The sequence below is a fragment of the Gasterosteus aculeatus genome, chromosome X (genome assembly GCF_964276395.1).
Source record: "Gasterosteus aculeatus chromosome X, fGasAcu3.hap1.1, whole genome shotgun sequence".
Classification (NCBI taxonomy): domain Eukaryota; kingdom Metazoa; phylum Chordata; class Actinopteri; order Perciformes; family Gasterosteidae; genus Gasterosteus; species Gasterosteus aculeatus.
In genome coordinates, this window is record NC_135698.1 from 16101291 (window position 1) to 16118190 (window position 16900).

A 16900-nucleotide genomic window follows, 5' to 3' on the forward strand; every position below is an offset into this window, starting at 1 on the left:
GTTATAATCACATGAATGTAGTGAAGTTGACAGACTGTATAATACTTTTTCCAAGTTGAAAATACAACACTTATCATCATGCGTTCTTTTCTTTTTTTTTGTAAGTTAGTTAAATCCCCCCCAACACAGAACAAATCACACCGCCTCAATTGCCAAAAAGCACATTACAGTACAGTAGTTGGTACACAAAGTACTACATTTGGTGTAGGAGGGAAGTACAGACAACCAGAAACCAGTAGTGGATCATACATCAACATTATGGGTCCAGTGAGAGTCTTCATTTTATCAAAGTATTGTATGATCGAGCCCCAAGTGGATTTGAATTTCTCAGGATGTACCCGCACTAACAACTTGATTTTCTCCAACTTTAAGAAGAACACCAGGTCCTTTAACCACAAGGAGGGGTTGGGAGGGCGAGGTGACTTCCAGTCCAATAGGATTCTCCTTTGTGCCAAGAGGGTTGAGAAAGCAATTATCGTTTGTGTTTCTTCAAAGATAAAGTTTGGTCTTCATTCCCCTGAACACTAAAGATGCACATCAAAGCACCTGGCTCAATGTTAAGATGAAGAGACTATGATAAGACTTTGAATATTGCCACCCAGTAACTTGTCTATTGAGAGCAGGACTACAACATGTGTGTAAAATCTGCCATTGCAGCTATCCTTTACATTAGAGTACATTTTTGAGTTTATAGTAGTAAGCAATGCAGTACTTTGAATTGTAGTACATTTAACCGTGCACACGAGGAGCTGTTTACTTGCACCGTCTAGTGTAGATGGAGGAAAGAGGTCATACATTCTGGACATTACTCTCCTTGTTGATGATCAGAACCATACGTGTTGTTTTATTACAAGCTGAGAAATTACATGAATCCTCAATCATGAACGACCAGAGATGAAATAGAATCACTTTCCACCCACAGGTCCTCTATCGAATGACGTCATGATGTATCATGTTTCCTGGATCTCCTCTTGTTGTTTTGTACGTTCGCCGTGATCCTGAATCTATTGTCTGGTCCGGTCTCATGTGTGAAACAGTGTGACACCCTGACACCCCCCTTCCCTGGCCCTGTGATCTCGGGGGGGGGGGGCGGCTGATGTGCAGCTGCAGATTAGTGAAGCTTTGCGGGGGCCAGCGAGTCGCCTCTTCAGGCTCTGGGGCTCAAATTGTAGCTCAACATATAGGCTAGAGATCCCATACTGTCATTGTGCTGGAGGGAGTGTATAGGGGGGGCTATAATATGACCCTGATTCTGATCAAAACAATGACACAACTGACTTCATGGGACATTTATGGTGCAACTATTTGTTGTACTAGTGATGGTCTTTCTTCTTCAGGTTCACTTGGAGGAAAGGTTCAAACATTCTTTAGTCGTATTAATCAAAAACACGACCGGTTTTGTAATATTTTGGGGCTTTTACTTTGACGGGCCAAGCGACTGCTGCGTTTAGTTTGTAGTGACTTTTATTGAATTTCAAGGATTCCAATATCCTGTGTGCCTGTTATGAAACGTTAATCTCAGGCCACGCACGAAATATGACACTGTTACTAATACTACATGCAGAAATAAAAAAAGAAAGATTTAAAATGTTGTTTTTTAATCCAAGAAAATGGGTTTTAATTTTAGAAACAAGTCTTGGTTTTCCTTCAAGGACAAAAGCGGTTGTTGTCATGCTGCCGGACACTCTTTGGTCTTCTCAATGAGACTTTCTTTGTCAATAAAGGCTTTCAGTTTCAGTTTCTCAAACTAAACCTAAATGTATGCTTTTATTTGTTCATTTCAACATAATTAATCACATTACAAATATTCCTCCCATCTTCTTTCTTGTTAAAAAGAAAAAACTAAACAACAAGGAGATGAGTAAAACAGCAACTCATGAAAGGAGTGGCGTTTGCCGTCTCCACAGCAACGTGTAAACTCTGCCGTTGCCTAGTAACCGAGCTAACGTTAGAAGAGACGGCATCAGCTGCGCTTTGCTAACAGCAAAAGGGACGAAAAACGGGAATAAAGAACAAGTTTTAAACGAGTGACAGAGGAGCGCTCCTCATCGCTTCACCTGCTGGGTCTCACTGACTCTCTACCGGATTTACGAGATTGTTAAATTCAGTTGTCTTAGCTAATTAGCTAGCGTTCGAGCTAACCAGCTACCGTTAGCCGCTCGCGATGTCCGAGCAAAGAGGAAACGAGGAGACAAACCTTCAACCAGGCGCAGGCGCGCCGCCAGAGGACGACAGAGAGCCTGGGGGGGATGGACACGAGGAGCAGGCCGGCAGGTCCACCACAGGTGAGTCCGCTTAGACCGCAGGTCGGTTTAATTATAATGAATTTACAAATATTAATATTAAAATGTTATACTTGTCAAATTATCTTTCAGGTTTGATGTCTCTTTTAAAGTTGCTAAACTAAAGAACAGGCAGAAGATATAACTTACAGAGAACAATTTGCCCTAAAAAGACCTAATTTGAAGCCCTTTCATGGTAAGATCATTACCATGTCAGACATCTTAATTATTGTCCGTACTCTGTGGACTGCAGGTGAGCCTCAGGCTGATCACCAGGTGAGAGAGCCTCCTGGAGGAGAAGGTGCGGGGAGCTCCGCGGTAACAGGTAATTTACTCCACGTGGCCATGCTCTCCCCCTGTACGGAGTGTTTGTACGTGACGACCTTCTGGACTGTGCAGATGTTCCGGAGGAAGAAGCTGAAGCTCGATCTGCTCTTCAGGATGAAGCAGAGCCTCGCGGAGGAGAAGATGCGGGGAGCTCCACGGCTACAGGTGAGTCAGGGATAAAAAATAAGGCGGCACGAGACAAACACGAACCCATAACCAAGGAGTGCTCGATCACACTCACCCGCTGTGGGATTGTGTCATCGGCTGCAGTGAAGGTGGTGCTGGTGCCGGGGGGTCACGTGATGACGGTGGCCTTCGCCATCGGCCTCCGCGTCCAGGAGCTGAAGCTCCAGCTCGCCGCCGAGCTCCGGGTTCCAGCCGAGGTTCTGCAGATCTCTCTGGACGGTGCGTCCCGGGTCCCGCCCCCTTTATCCCACAGGCGTACAGCTGTAGGATACAGGATAAGTGTTGTAGAGCCGTGGTTTATTTCACATGAAGGGTTCCCTGTGTCCAGTGACAACGTGGAGCCGTTGTTTTGATGTATTTCATTATCATTGTTTTTATTCCACTGATCCACATGTGGTGCTGATGAAACAAGAAGATGCTTGTGTTTATCTTCATTGGTCCTTAGAGGAGCTTGAGTTTTTCTTGAGTTTTTAATAGGAGCAAATCGAACAATGTTATTTTCCCCATTGATTTGTAGCTTGAAGAAATATTGCAATAAAAAAGACGAGCCTGTAAGCTTGAATAAAAAGGAATTATCATCTGCTTAAAAACGATATCCGATTTTCTTTTTTAAAGCTTGAGTGGTTGAAGTGAATATTTTAACACAGTGTAAGTATACTCTTTTCTAAACTGAATGCCAAGGGACAGTAAGTACGGAACGGAAGTAATTAAACTAAAGTACAAGTACTTCTAAAATGTACTTTAGTGCAGTAAAGTTACACCACTGTTCTTCAGGCAAGGTGGTGGAGGAGCAGTGGAGTCTGATGGAGCTCGGTGTGCAGCCTCAGGGCTCCACCCGGATGGAGATGAGCTCCACCGATCCAACCGCCCACCCGCTCCGCCCGCTGTGCCCCCCGGAGCGGGACAACGTGCCGGACGTCATCACCGTGCGAGTCCAAACAGGTCAGAACGCGCTGCCCCTTCGACTGGGAAGCAGCTTTCATTGTTTCATTGTTGCTCAAACATCTTTTCACAAATGTAGGATTTTAAGATACATAAATACACACCCTCCTGACCTCCAGACAATGGTGTGTCCCGAGAGGTGGTGGTGGAGATCGAGCGCCCCCCCCAGCAGAAAGCCTTCCTGGGTGGCTACAGGCACCGGCTGACGGAGGTAGAGTACCACCACGCTGCCGCCCAGACTCCACCCAAGAGGAGATCCGACAGAGAGCTGGTGGTCTTCAGCCGCGACACACAGGTAATCTACATACATATACATGCATACATACATACATACATACATGCATACATACAATCTCCCCATGTGTGATTTGAGCCGTGTCTTTGTCAGATAGCGCACGTGAGGTCTCGTGCACTGCAGTGTCCAGTCGACGTCGCCACACAGATGACCGCCATCGGCTGCCACATCTCCTGCAAAAGCGACAGGCTGGTCGCCGTACACGGCGCCTACATCACTGCCGAGGAATACCACGGCGCCCGGCTGAGAGCGGTGTGTTCACGTCTGGCTACGATGCACTGCAGCGTTTCATTCAGTGTTTGTGTGTGTGTATATATATATATATATATATATATATATATATATATATATACGTGTGTGTGTATGTGTCTACTATCTGTGTGTGTTTGTTACCTGCCCAGGTGATTCGTCTGCAGGCGTTCGCTCGGCGCTGGCTGGCCCGGCAGCAAATGGACCGGCTGCGGAAAGACCGAGACCAGCGGCTGGCCTGGCTGGAGCTGCAGGAGAGGAGGAGGAAGTGGGAGAAGGAAGAGCAGCTGAGGGACCACCGCCGCTGCCAGACCAACCCACAGAGGAGGAAGGACTTCGAACTGCTGTACCACGCGCTAGAGAGTAGGCCGGGGCAGCGTGTGTGTGTGTGTGTGTGTGTGTTTGTGGCTGGTAGGCCCTGACTGCCAGTGTGTTTTCAGGGTGGAGGCGCGAAGAGGAGCAGCGGATCAGCATGACCCTGCAAGGGGTTGAGAGGAAGGTCGCCCTCTGCTCGCTGCTGGAGCAGGAGACAAAGCTCATCTCCAGCATTGAAGAGCATCGCGCCGCAGCCCGGGAGGACGGCCGAGAGCAAGCAGTCATTAGCCTGCTGGACAAGGTCAGAGGTCGCTGCTCGAACTGCTCTAATGATGGAGACCTTACCGTAGTACAGTTTGTAGTAACAGTAGGGTAGCAGAAGTAGCAGCAGTTTACCAGTATAGGTAGCGGGGGAGGCAGTAGTAAAAGTAGTAGTAGGACAAAACGTAGTACTAGTAGTGTATGAGGAGTAGTACTAGTAGCATTCTATGTAGATGGATAGATTATTGCTTTATTACGGTATTTTTTTTTGCCATAACAGCATTTATACATTTTTAATGAAATATAAATATGGACATGGGGTAGAAGAAATGCAGTGGTTGTACTAGTTGTAGTAGCGAGACTAGTAGTAGTATGCTGGAGAGGGAGAAGTACTAAGAGTAGTAACAGTACTAGCAGCAATTCATATTTCGGAATATACCAATATCAGTAGCATGTTTTTGTTGTAATTGTAACAGTAGTAGTAGGATTATTGATAATACTACTTACTTACTTACTTACTACTACTACTACTACGTAGTTTTCTTGTCAGCTGTAGAAGCGTATTAGGAACAATATATACAGTATTATTAGCAGCAGTAGTACTAACACTATGTGTGTGTGCGTGTGTTTTCAGTCGGCAGCCCCTCATCAGTGGCGAGCGGCAGACGGCCGGATGGTGAGCATTGAAAATGAACACACCATCAGAGCCAGAGAGCTGAGAGATCTGTATGAAGACATCAGCCGCTCATCTGTCAGCCGGGAACAGAGACTCCACGTCCTCCTGACCCTCAAACACACCATGAAGGTGCATGCGCACGCACACACACACACACACACACACACACACACACACACACGCACACGCACACGCACACACACAACACTCAACATCTCCGTGAAGGTACTAGACCCACACAACACACGCTGCTGTCTGACAATGAACTTTAATTGAGTTAATTTAACTGAGTTAATTTTGGATTAGTTTAGCTTAACATCACTTAACTAAAATAAGATAAGTTAAGTTCATTTGGCTTTTTTCAGTTTTTTATTTCTTACTTATGCACCTGAGATAAACTTTACTCTTTAAAGTGACAAACCGAAGGACTCTTGTTTCCATCCTCACTGGACAGGTGCGCGAGTGTCAGCTGACCCGGGACGTGGTGGGTTTGATTGACAGGGAGGTGGACCTGATGACTCGGGGGGTGAAGGCGGCCAGTCTGGAGGGGCTGAGGAAGAGGATCTCCACTCTGTTCCTCCAGTACATCAAAACGCCGGCGTTCAACCCTGAGGTGGCCAAGCTGCTGAAGGTAAGACTGTGGTAAACCTGCACACCCTTTCAGAATAAAATGCGTGACACATGCCTCCCATGATCTTAAAACCTGCCTCCATGTCCCCCAGAACGCCTCTCAGCTGAAGAACGGCACGTTCCTCTGTGGCGCCTGCTCTTGCTACCTGCTTTCCTCCGACTTCAGCCTGGCCGCCGGTGCCCGTCCAAGGGGCCGGTGCCGCAACTGTATCAACCTCGACAACATAGCAAGGTCCCGGAAGGTCTTCTTTTGCTATGAGAAGATACTGAGGAGGCTGAGAGCCGACGAGCAGCGACTCAACAGGGAGGCCAAGATCCCCTTCCTGCTGCAGGTGGCTGGCTCTCCCCTTGCGGGCTTCCATCCATTCTGGTCCCTCTGTTACCCTGACCTCCACGTGTGTGTGTGTGTGTGTGTGTCCTTGCAGGTGGAGGACCTGCAGTACCTGGTCGAGGTGGTCTGGGAGTCCCGCTCAGCCCTCCAAGCCAGCAGTGACATCTACGACCTGGTGTTGGTCCGCTGGGAGCGCCGGACAGACTGGAGCCCCTGGAACTGTATCCTACTGTCCAAAGATGCGGCTCCAGCTCACCTGGAGGTGGAAGACGTCCACAAGGTGTGTCTCTGTAAGCGCGCACACACATACGCACACACACAACGTTTGCTTTGCTTCACTTGATCTCATCGTATCCTAGTTTAGCTTAGACGTGTGCAGGAGGTCATTGTGGACGTGGTTCCTGGGCCACAGCCCTGAAAGTAGCACACCTGGGGCTGATGTCCGGTAGTACTGCAAGTACTGTAAGTACTGCAATACAATATCACACAAAAGTCAGGCTGCTACAACTCGAGCTCAACAGTCTCAAACCTTCCTCTTATAGTTCCTTTATGTAAGTAATTACAGTAGGTGGAAAAAGTGCCATTGGGGTCTGACTCCTCCCATTCTGAATAGATTCAGGGACCGAAAGAAAAGTTTAACCTTGAATGCCTCATAACAGAAGATGATTTTTTTATTTGCAGAACAGAATAAAATGTTAATTCTAATTTGTAATAATTCTTTTTTAATACAACTAGTAGTTTTGTTTAGTTAAAACCGCTCATTGGATAGCTGAGCTCTAGTGACAAAGACACACAACACAAGTTATTACTTTATGGACGTGACATTGTGCTCAGAGCCCTTCACCAAAACATACACAGAGGGTTCTGAATTGATTTAAAATACAACAGGAAAACTTTATTTGTCTTTATTCTGTTCAGAGGACCAAAAGGTCAACTAAAACTTTCAGTAGAGTTCAGACTCCGCCTCCTCTCTGTGTGTTCAGGCGTACGAGGCCACGTTCATCCTCAGCATCCAACACAAACATGTGCTGGCCCGGCGCCACTTCAGCCAGCTCTCTGTCATGGCCGAGCACCTGGACCCTTGGCCGCCCGCCCCCCTGGGTTACCAGCTCGTCTCCAAGACCAGCACCGTGGTGAAAGGCCAACGCACCAGCCACAACTCGGCTCGTTAAGAAACGCGCTTATTGTGTGGTTGTCCAAAATAAAGGTCATGATGGTTTTGGCTTATCCTATTCATTTTTGTTCCTGTGCTTTTATTTTGAAGGTAGGCTGTGGAAACACTGAGAGACCATGGCCTGCAGACAAAATTATACAGATGATACTGAGATAAGAGAAGAAAGGAATATAAATAAAATCTGGTTGTTAATGTCAAATTGAATGTGAAGTAAAAAAGATGTTAGGTCAAAAAATATTTAGAAAAAACAATAAAGAGAGATGGTTCGATTAGTCTTTCGCCCCTATACCCAGGTCGGACGTTTCTTTTAAAAAGTCAAAATAGGCCGGTTTGAAAAATGTCATGGAAAGAAAAGTAAAATATTATGTCGTAAAATATTCTCAAAAAAAGTAAAATATGTTAAGAAAGCCCTTATGGGAAAATAAATCAGAAAATATTATGTCGTAAATTATTCTGAAAAAATGTATGTATTTTGTATGTAAAATATTATTAAATATTATTTCAAGTTGAAAATATTTTAGTTTTTCTCAGTCAACTTTGACAAAAAATTCGCTTGACACTGTCTTGCGAAAGCCATTCAGCGTTGAGATACTCTGCTCATCAACTTAACTTTGCTTGTTGATTCAATTGCTGAGAAATAAAATCTTTGGTAATAGAAAGATAACGTTACAGATTGTAATGGCAAAAATGTATGTAACCCTTAAATGTTTCATTGTTGTTGTTCGTCACTTTTGCCATATTTTACAGTATTCAGCTGTATTTACAAATAACAGTATATTACTATTGAGAATTTATGGAGACCAGATAAAAGGAGACCAGACCCTCCTCATAATCCACAAACACCCCCACCTTCTCAGGCCGGGACTCCAGAGAGAGAAGGACTGATTGGGCAGCCCAAGCAGAGTAATTATTCTCATTCCTCAACCATATCGTCCAGTAACCATTCTGAGGAGACGGTGAGGTGAATCCCTTCCTGTTGATGGACTCTCTCACCACTCCTAAATCCCACTCAGTCTTCCCTTTAACCTGAACCTCGTAGTAAAATCTACCTGAAGAGAAACTGCTTTCCTAAAACAACAGGATAACAATTAAATCTCTCTGGATTGTCTGGGAGATTCTTCTCTACAGCTCCATCTTTAACTTGTTTTTCACCATCAGACAGGATGAGTTGAGGATGTGCTGTATCAGGATCAAGTGTCACATCCACTGCAGACTGCTGGACTCTCTTCAGCTCGACCTCCAGCAGCTTCTTCATCTGTTGCTGAGCTACTAATAAAAGTCATGCATTGAAAAAGTGTGTCTATACCTGATGTTTCTGGATTAATATCCCTGCTGCATTAATGTGTATTTTAACTACTGTGTGTAGATACACTGTATATATTATTATTATATCAGATCATCATTTCATGGTATCCTTTGAGAACTTTGTATCTCTAAATAAATATCTCTAAAGAACACACATGACAAGCTATGAGTGTCATTCGTCTGTTGAAACTGTCTCAGCCAACTTTAAAACGAGAAACAAATTACAATTCAAAAGAGTCTTTTTTGAGTGATTTTCTTGTTCTCTTTTGTTTACAGTTACCATGTCTTACCCTGAGGGTTCAGGGGTCAGTCTTTAGAGTGGACATTGGATGAGTTAATACATGTCTTGCTTCCCTTTTTCCAGTCAAAGATCGTCTATAGAAGAGGAGGCATCCCACGGAGGGTTAAAATCTTCCCCTGCTTGTCCCATGTTATTTTAAGGAAAAAGTTTGTCTTTGTACACATTTGATTCAAGCAAACTCTTCTATGGTTAATACAAGCAACTTCATGACCCAATTACTAGTGACTGTAAATACATTATATGGGTACTTATGCAGAGGGAATGAGCCATAAAAAGTATTGAAATTTGTTTTTTGGCAGAGAATTTCATAAGAAAATATTTAACAGCCAATTAGCATAGCTTAAGACTGATAGTCTGACTGAAAAAAAGTGAATCGTTGATTATTTTTTTACAACCTGATTCTTGTAAGAATTAAAAGCATAAAATAATAATACAGTTTACATTATACAACAGAGGCATACTAACTGCTCTTGCCTTTTTATGTATTTGTGCTAAGCTAGGCTAAGCTTGATATGTACATGATATGACATGGTACTATTTTTACAAAAGTACCCCTAAAATTGGCTGCGCCACACCATCAAAATGCCCTTAAAATGCTATCAATAAAATGTCATTAAAATGCCACTAATTGTATCCGTGTATTTATGTGTGTGTTAGAAATATAATAGTATATTTTAATAACACTTTGAATCTATGCATGATGACTATGTTGTACACTGTTCGTACTACCTGCTGTAGCTATTGTATTTCACCTTTATTAGTTTGCCACATAAATGATGAAGAAGACTCGTTTTCCGCGAGCTTCCTGGTTTCAGGGGAAACCAACAGCTTGTTGTTGAGTGAGACATTTTACTGTTGGTTTCCTATCTGCGATTGCAGCTACAGGTGGCTCACCTGTGTGAGAACGCGCGCGAGCTCCGTGCTGCGGCCAGTGGCGACGGCGGCGCGCTTGCATTCCTGCACGCGCACTCCCGGTGCAACGGAACGAAAGTGGACGCGGGGGGACAAACCTCTGGAAATATCAATCGTTTGCAACGGAAATAACCGACGAAAAAAAAACTAAAACACGCCAACAGTACCGGGGGAGCGCGTAGAGGCACCGGGGACAGCGGGCAGAGGCACTGGGGGTTCGGTAAAGTGCAGCCGGTAACGCCACGTCGACTGGAAGAAAGAACCCAACAGGTCGGACACGTCGGTCCGAACTGGGCTTCCTTCAGCCATGCTGGACCCGTCCTCCAGCGAGGACACCGGCGGCGAGTCCGACCTAGAAGCCGCCCAGGAGGCTCCGAAGAAAGCGGCGGCCGGACCGGCGGGGAAGCGCGGGGAAAACAACAACAACAGCCGGCCGGGCGCCCAGCGGCGTCGGTCCGGCGCACCTGGAGCTGAACCCGGTGCAGGTGCTCCAGCCTGCGGGGCTGCAGGTGAGGAGGAGGAGGAGGAGAGGAAAGAGCGGGAGCGCATCAAGAAGGAGGAAGAGGACCGGAAGATGAAGCTGCAGATTTACGTGTTCGTGCTGCGGTGCATCGCGTACCCGTTCAACGCTAAGCAGCCCACCGACATGGCCCGGCGGCAGCAGAAGGTGAGCACGTGCAACGCGCATCTGTTGAACTACCTTCTATTTACAATGTGCCCGTTTAAAGCGTTCTGCCCCACCTGACGTGAAAATGTATTGAAAATAAAACATTTTGGACATAGTTGGAACCACGAGAAGCTGCTGAATAATTCGGCAGCTGTTTGAGCCACTTATTTCTATAAAATAGTTATTTTTTCTTCCACTCTCAGTTGCTTTAAGGTACAGAAAAGATAGCTGGGAGGACGACTGCCAGCGTTGGGACCCAACTGTGACATTTTAAAATATCTCTGAAATAACACGCACACATTGTATGAAGCGAGCCAAATTCAACACCGCTTGACTCTAGGGCTGCAACTAACGATTATTTTCGTAATCGTTTAATCTATCGGATTTTTTTTTCGATTAGTCGACTAATCTAACGATTATTTACCATAGTGTAGGAGCGTGGAAACAAACAAAGAGGCAAGTATTCCTTTAGGCTGCAACGTGTGGCCGTTTATTTCCATCCAATAACATCTGTCACACATTCACATCCTGCTCCCTTTTTACCCCCCATGTCACCAGGGTTACGCTCCTTCCTCTTGAAGGGCCTCGTGAATTCGGTCCTTTTAGTCCCCTACAATAGGAAAATAAATTGATCAAAATGTTGGAATTTGAACTTCAAATGTATTTGGGTAACACGTTAATACAAATAGTAATACAAAATGTAAGTGCAAATATGTTCCTTATAGGTAAAGAGAAAGTGCAACTTAAGTTTTAGAAGTAATTCAGGAAGGCTAAGTGGAGGAGGTTAACGTTAACTTTTCAGAACAAACGAAAAGACACAGAATTCAGATTTACTGCATTTAACATAACTGAAGCAGCGTAAGCAAGCATCCCCCACAAGACGTTCTATTTTCCAACATGCAAGTGTAAACCTTAGAAGTTACTTTAGGAGATTTGGAGGAGATTTTGTGCTCCAACGTTTTAAATGTTCCTGCGTTGCCGTCGTGCTTCTGTGAAATGACAACTCTGTTTTGCAGGTGCTGCCTTGTTTGGTTTGCTGATGAAATACTGTCTGACTGTCTTTTTTCAGCTCTCACAAGTTCAACTTGACAAACTTCTTCTTCGCCCTGGTGCATGTACACAATAGACGTGATAATGCCCCCACCTCTTCCTGTAGGGTATTGCAATGCCGAATAAAAAAGACCAGTAGCTCTGAATCTTCTTCTAATATACGACGCGTCAACAATAGAAATCTTCGTCGACAATTTTTCATAATCTGTGTCGTTGATTACGTCGACTAATCGTTGCAGATCTATCTGACTCGTTTAATGTTCTGCGTTTCTCTCCTTGCTGTGTGTATTTGCTCTGTTCATCTCGTGTCAACCTGAAAGGTGGTCATTACCTCATTCTACCCATGGGGTAAATACCATGTCGATACACCATCACCATTACTTTATCTAGACATACAGACCTAAACAGCTTATGAAACCTGACATTTGATGGGCTTTCGCTGCAACATTAAAGTTCCTTCTTTAAGAATCACTTCATTCTTGTCGAAAATGGATCTCTTTAACAGCGCTTTGATGTTACGTTAAACAAAAGGCAGATACTGAGGTCATTCTGTGTTCCTGTGCGCTCTGATGGCATCCTGGACCTGAAAGCTTAAGCCGTTGCTATGCCGTCACCGTTAAGCCGTTGCTATGCCGTCACCGTTAAGCTGTTGCTATGCCGTCACTATATCACCGTTAAGCCGTTGCTATGCCGTCACCGTTAAGCTGTTGCTATGCCGTCACTATATCACTGTTAAGCCGTTGCTCACTGTTAAGCCGTTGCTATGCCGTCACTATGTCACCATTAAGCCGTTGCTATGCCGTCACTATGTCACCATTAAGCCGTTGCTATGCCGTCACTATGTCACCATTAACCCGTTGCTGTACCGTCACTATGTCACCATTAAGCCGTTGCTATGCCGTCACTATGTCACCATTAAGCCGTTGCTATGCCGTCACTATGTCACCATTAACCCGTTGCTGTACCGTCACTATGTCACCATTAAGCCGTTGCTATGCCGTCACCATTAAGCCGTTGCTATGCCGTCACTATGTCACCATTAACCTGTTGCTGTACCGTCACTATGTCACCATTAAGCCGTTGCTATGCCGTCACTATGTCACCATTAACCCATTGCTGTACCGTCACTATGTCACCATTAACCCGTTGCTATGCTGTAGCCTACCATTATATTGGCACCCAACATTACTCTCCTGCTTCTTGAAGTAATGAAGACTAATAACAGAAACTTTGTTGGCATCTTGAATCCTGTCAGTTTCCTGTGATACTGCCTCTGGAGGCGGGGTTAATGATGCGAGCGGGCGCTTAGCGTTGGCCCACGCACAAGCTCAGCCTTCAGCGGGTTGAGGGTGGCCCCCCGTGATGATCACACCTCCGGGCTTCACCTCCCAGTGAACACATGATTGATTACAGAGGCTGTTTATTGTGTAGTTACCCCCTGAGAGGGGCGTTTATCGTTAAGAAATGACAGAAAAAAAACAACCTGCTGCAGCACGTTTGGGATGTCTTGAATGGTCGCTTCCAATGTCAGACCTCAATTTTAATTGAGTCGACTAATTCTTCAGAGGCTTCTCTGGTGAACACAAGGTTTACAGTGTCTCCCATGGGTGTTTACTCAACGCCGAGAGAAAAAACTTTTTATTCATTTAAAAGATCATTTTGCAGGTCAAGGAAGTGTCAGTGTGCGGTAGAAACATTTAGACTTTAGCTTTAATGTGACCTCTGGGCAAGTAAATCAAAGGAAAATTGACCGGTCCTCGGCATGCTCTCTGTAGCTCAACATGAATCATACTGACTGTAGAACCACAAGTTCTTTGGGGGAGGTTTTGCAGGGGACTGAAGCAGATAAACCAGCCTTGCAACATCCAGTCTTTCCTTGTTGACATAGTTTAAATGTTGGACTGAACGAGCTCGGCGGATTTCTTCCTGCTCGCTGCCTTAAAGGATCTGTTGTCACGTCTGCTTTTGGAGAGGCAGCCTCTTAGAAAGAGCGCTCTCTTAATGCTCGCCTCATCCGCCCGAGGTTGTGAGTCCCTCCTTTTGTTCTGGAGGCATCAAGAAAGTCATGGAGGGTGAATGAGCCCGTTTATGTCTGTGAATCAGATGACAAGAAGGAAACTCAAGTTCCTCCCGAGGCCATCTGCATGAAGTAAAGGATGTCTATTTCCCAAAGAGCGAAGTGACTCATTATTTATTCAAATAGAAAATGAAAGTGTATAAGCAGCCGCTCAGAATCCGAACTGCATATCCAAGTCCGTAGCAATCTGCTTTTTCTTTAGTTTTCTCCCTCTGACTCATAAGACTGAACGACGAAAACCTGAGACGAGCAGGTTGAAGCTGCTTCATGTTCCCCATGTTGGAAAGTTCCCCAGACAGACCAGGAGATTCAGTCTGTTCCAGCGGGGTTTATTTTGCTTGAGGGCTGCAGCCTGAAGCTGTGACGCTTTTAACCGCTCCAGCCACCGTGGAAAGCACCTTTTCTCGTGACCACTCGGCACCTTTTCTCTCTTCCTGCTGCTCTGCAGCTTCCCTCCGGGAACCGAGGAACTGCCGCTGCGACCTTGTGGACACGCTCATAGCTCATCACTCAATCTACAATCTGCGCTGCGGCCTTGAGGCTTTTATTTCTCCTTCTGATTTTCTAAAATCTGGTTAAAGAGTCGAGCAGCTGATGGAGGATATTCTCTGGCAGAGAGGAAACGCCCACCTGTTGTGTCCTCACGCCTCTCAAACATTGGAAGCTTCATGTCTTCCCCCGGTGTTTCTGTTTTTGTCCCGTTTCCAATAGCGCAGGGAAAGCACAAATGCAGAACCCCCCCCCCTCTCAAAGAGGACCCACGCATACCCCCCCTCCTGCACACATCCGATCCCTGGCAGCTGTTTATTACACAAACACGATAAGCACCGTCTCTGCTGTAAGACGCCGCTTCTGCTGATGTGGACGCTCTTTATTTTCTATATTCTTTATTTCTTGCGGGTAAGTGGGCGTGAATCTCTTTTGGGGTGGGGGGGGGAAGATTTGCTTGAGGCGACTTCCATCCTCCTTTGTCATCTCTCCTTCCCCTGACTCCCTGAGACTGGGCTCTCCTCAGAGGGTTATGCAACCTCTCCTCCTCTCCTCAGACGTGAGAAGATGCCTCAGCAGGGCTGTGATGGAGCATCAGCCATCCAGTCAGCCCCGCGGCCCCCCCTCGTCCACGTGCACTATTCTAACCACTACACTTCCCTTCACGTTGTCCAGGCAGAAGTCACGTGCACTGGTGGAAGTGACAGTATTGCTCTTTAAACCGTGTAAACATGTAAACGGTTGCGGTCGCTGCAGTCTGCCGCAGGAAAACCAGACTTGTCAACGTTAGCTCAGAAAAAGCATTAGTTTGTCCGTTCTTTACAGAACAATCTGTTCGGTTCAAATACAATAGCCAAAAGTTTTCAGAAGAAGAAATTCTGTGTGGGATTTTTATTTTTGCTGTCAATTGTGTTTTCCTCCAATTTCAATACATTAATCAAAGTACAAATTCCCACTTTCTGATAGGAAATGTAAAGATATTCAGTTAATATAACATGATGGTCGGAGTTACCACCTGCTATCCTGTTGAATGCAGCGTTAGTTATTTTAAGGTCTTAGATGAACGGCGAGCAATACCGTTCTTTTTTTGTTTCCAATTTAAACACCCACAGAAGGAAGCCCAGAATGCATTGCAGAAACACGAACAAGCACATACTCAAACCCCCCTGCACGGCTCACCTACACAAACCTCTCTGCTGAATCGTGTAAATTACACCAAGAGTTTATTATATGACACATGCTGTGGTGACGTGGGGGGGTGGGGGGGTCATATGTTCTCACATTAGCTAGCGCTTTGGAAAGGGAAAATATACTGTCTATTTAGATATCTGTATTGTTTCTAATGGTTTTGGTACATGAAGTATTTTGTTGACGCCATAATCACGTTGTGGTGGAACACAAAAGGCCTGTTAACTCTGGCGAGATTTCAACAGAGGCGATGACAGCGGGGGCTCAAACGTTATTAACCCCCTGAGCCTCAAAGCTGTCACATGTTCTCTCTGTGCTTCTTCTTTCACTGCAGAATAACAGTGCTGCTCTGAAACAGAACAATCATGGCTAGAAATAGACTCAAACCGGCCTTTTGTGCAGAATGACATAAAACACTAAAGATCAAAAGACCAGAGGGATGCATTGAATGCATAACACCAGCTCTAAGCAGTTTGAACTGTGTGTTTTTATGGGGGAAAAACACGACTTCAGAGCAGCTTTACGTTTTTGAGGATGTTTGTGTCCGGTGTGTCACCAGCGGCTATAACAAAACTATAACATCTGAATTCAGTCGGAAAAAGAAAAACAATAAGTGATGGGCGCATTTTGTGACTCAACCGTGACACATCCGATAAAAAGAAAAAAGAACAGCTTGATGTGCTATTAATCCTTCCAGCGTCACAGTGATAAGTGTTTTATAAAATACATTTCTATGAATCAGAACAGAATTATACTTGTGAATCTACAGTCCAATACACAAGTCGAGTTTAGTTGATTCAGTTAATCCTGCTGGCCTGTTTTTGATGGGACGGATTGAATAGTGAACAAAGTCTCCGCACGTAAATAAACCGCTTTAAACGTCTTCCTTCACTTTAGAGACAGAACATGGTTGAATTCTCGTGACAACTGTGAAAAGCGTGAGTCATTCTTTTGAGTTGATTTTTCATTCCTCCTTTGGGACGATCTTGGTATGTGTTGAACATAAAAGCAAACAAAGAATCCTTAAAGTAATCCCACACCGGATGACGTGTGTCTCCTAGCGCTGTGTTTCGGCAGCAGCTGTCTAAAGATCCAGAGGCTGCTCCTCTCCATCTCGGCTAAACTTAGAAAGAAAGGTTTCCAATGGATGTAATCCACTGTGTACACAAATAGAAAAAGACGAGGTATTAGTAAATCTGGCAGCTGAGGATATCTGCTGGAGTCCCGCTGTCGGCCTTCCATC

General features: G+C 45.1%; 2 protein-coding genes across 3 annotated transcripts in view; both read left to right on the plus strand.

Moving 5' to 3' along the window:
* Positions 1-1853: 1853 nt before the first annotated feature.
* iqub (IQ motif and ubiquitin domain containing) lies at positions 1854-7959 on the plus strand. 2 transcript variants are annotated; one of them, XM_040162960.2, is made up of 14 exons: positions 1854-2285; positions 2536-2607; positions 2682-2774; positions 2880-3014; positions 3570-3737; positions 3857-4032; positions 4126-4284; positions 4434-4644; positions 4722-4897; positions 5492-5662; positions 5988-6164; positions 6256-6495; positions 6589-6774; positions 7478-7726. In XM_040162960.2, exons 1-14 carry the CDS (start codon positions 2165-2167, stop codon positions 7664-7666), a joined length of 2274 nt encoding a protein of 757 aa, XP_040018894.2. In that variant the 5' UTR covers positions 1854-2164; the 3' UTR covers positions 7667-7726. The 2 variants fall into 2 exon arrangements, with proteins under 2 accessions (XP_040018894.2, XP_077938091.1); XM_078081965.1 differs by having other exon boundaries at positions 1904-2285; positions 6589-6784; positions 7478-7959.
* A 2005-nt stretch (positions 7960-9964) lies between these two features.
* Positions 9965-16900, plus strand: part of cadps2 (Ca++-dependent secretion activator 2) — a gene marked incomplete in the record, with an annotated part of 66545 nt that continues 59609 nt past the window's right edge. Inside the window, 1 exon segment of the mRNA XM_078081966.1 lies at positions 9965-10853. Coding sequence (XP_077938092.1) covers positions 10494-10853 — 360 coding nt within the window.

What these genes read in the sequence shown, in the direction of transcription:
- iqub (XM_078081965.1), top strand. Translation starts at nt 2,165, where the DNA reads ATGTCCGAGCAAAGAGGAAACGAGGAGACAAACCTTCAACCAGGCGCA. An exon ending in GGCCGGCAGGTCCACCACAG is followed by an intron (nt 2,286 to 2,535) that starts GTGAGTCCGCTT and finishes TGTGGACTGCAG; the next exon opens with GTGAGCCTCAGGCTGATCAC. An exon ending in GGGGAGCTCCACGGCTACAG is followed by an intron (nt 2,775 to 2,879) that starts GTGAGTCAGGGA and finishes CATCGGCTGCAG; the next exon opens with TGAAGGTGGTGCTGGTGCCG.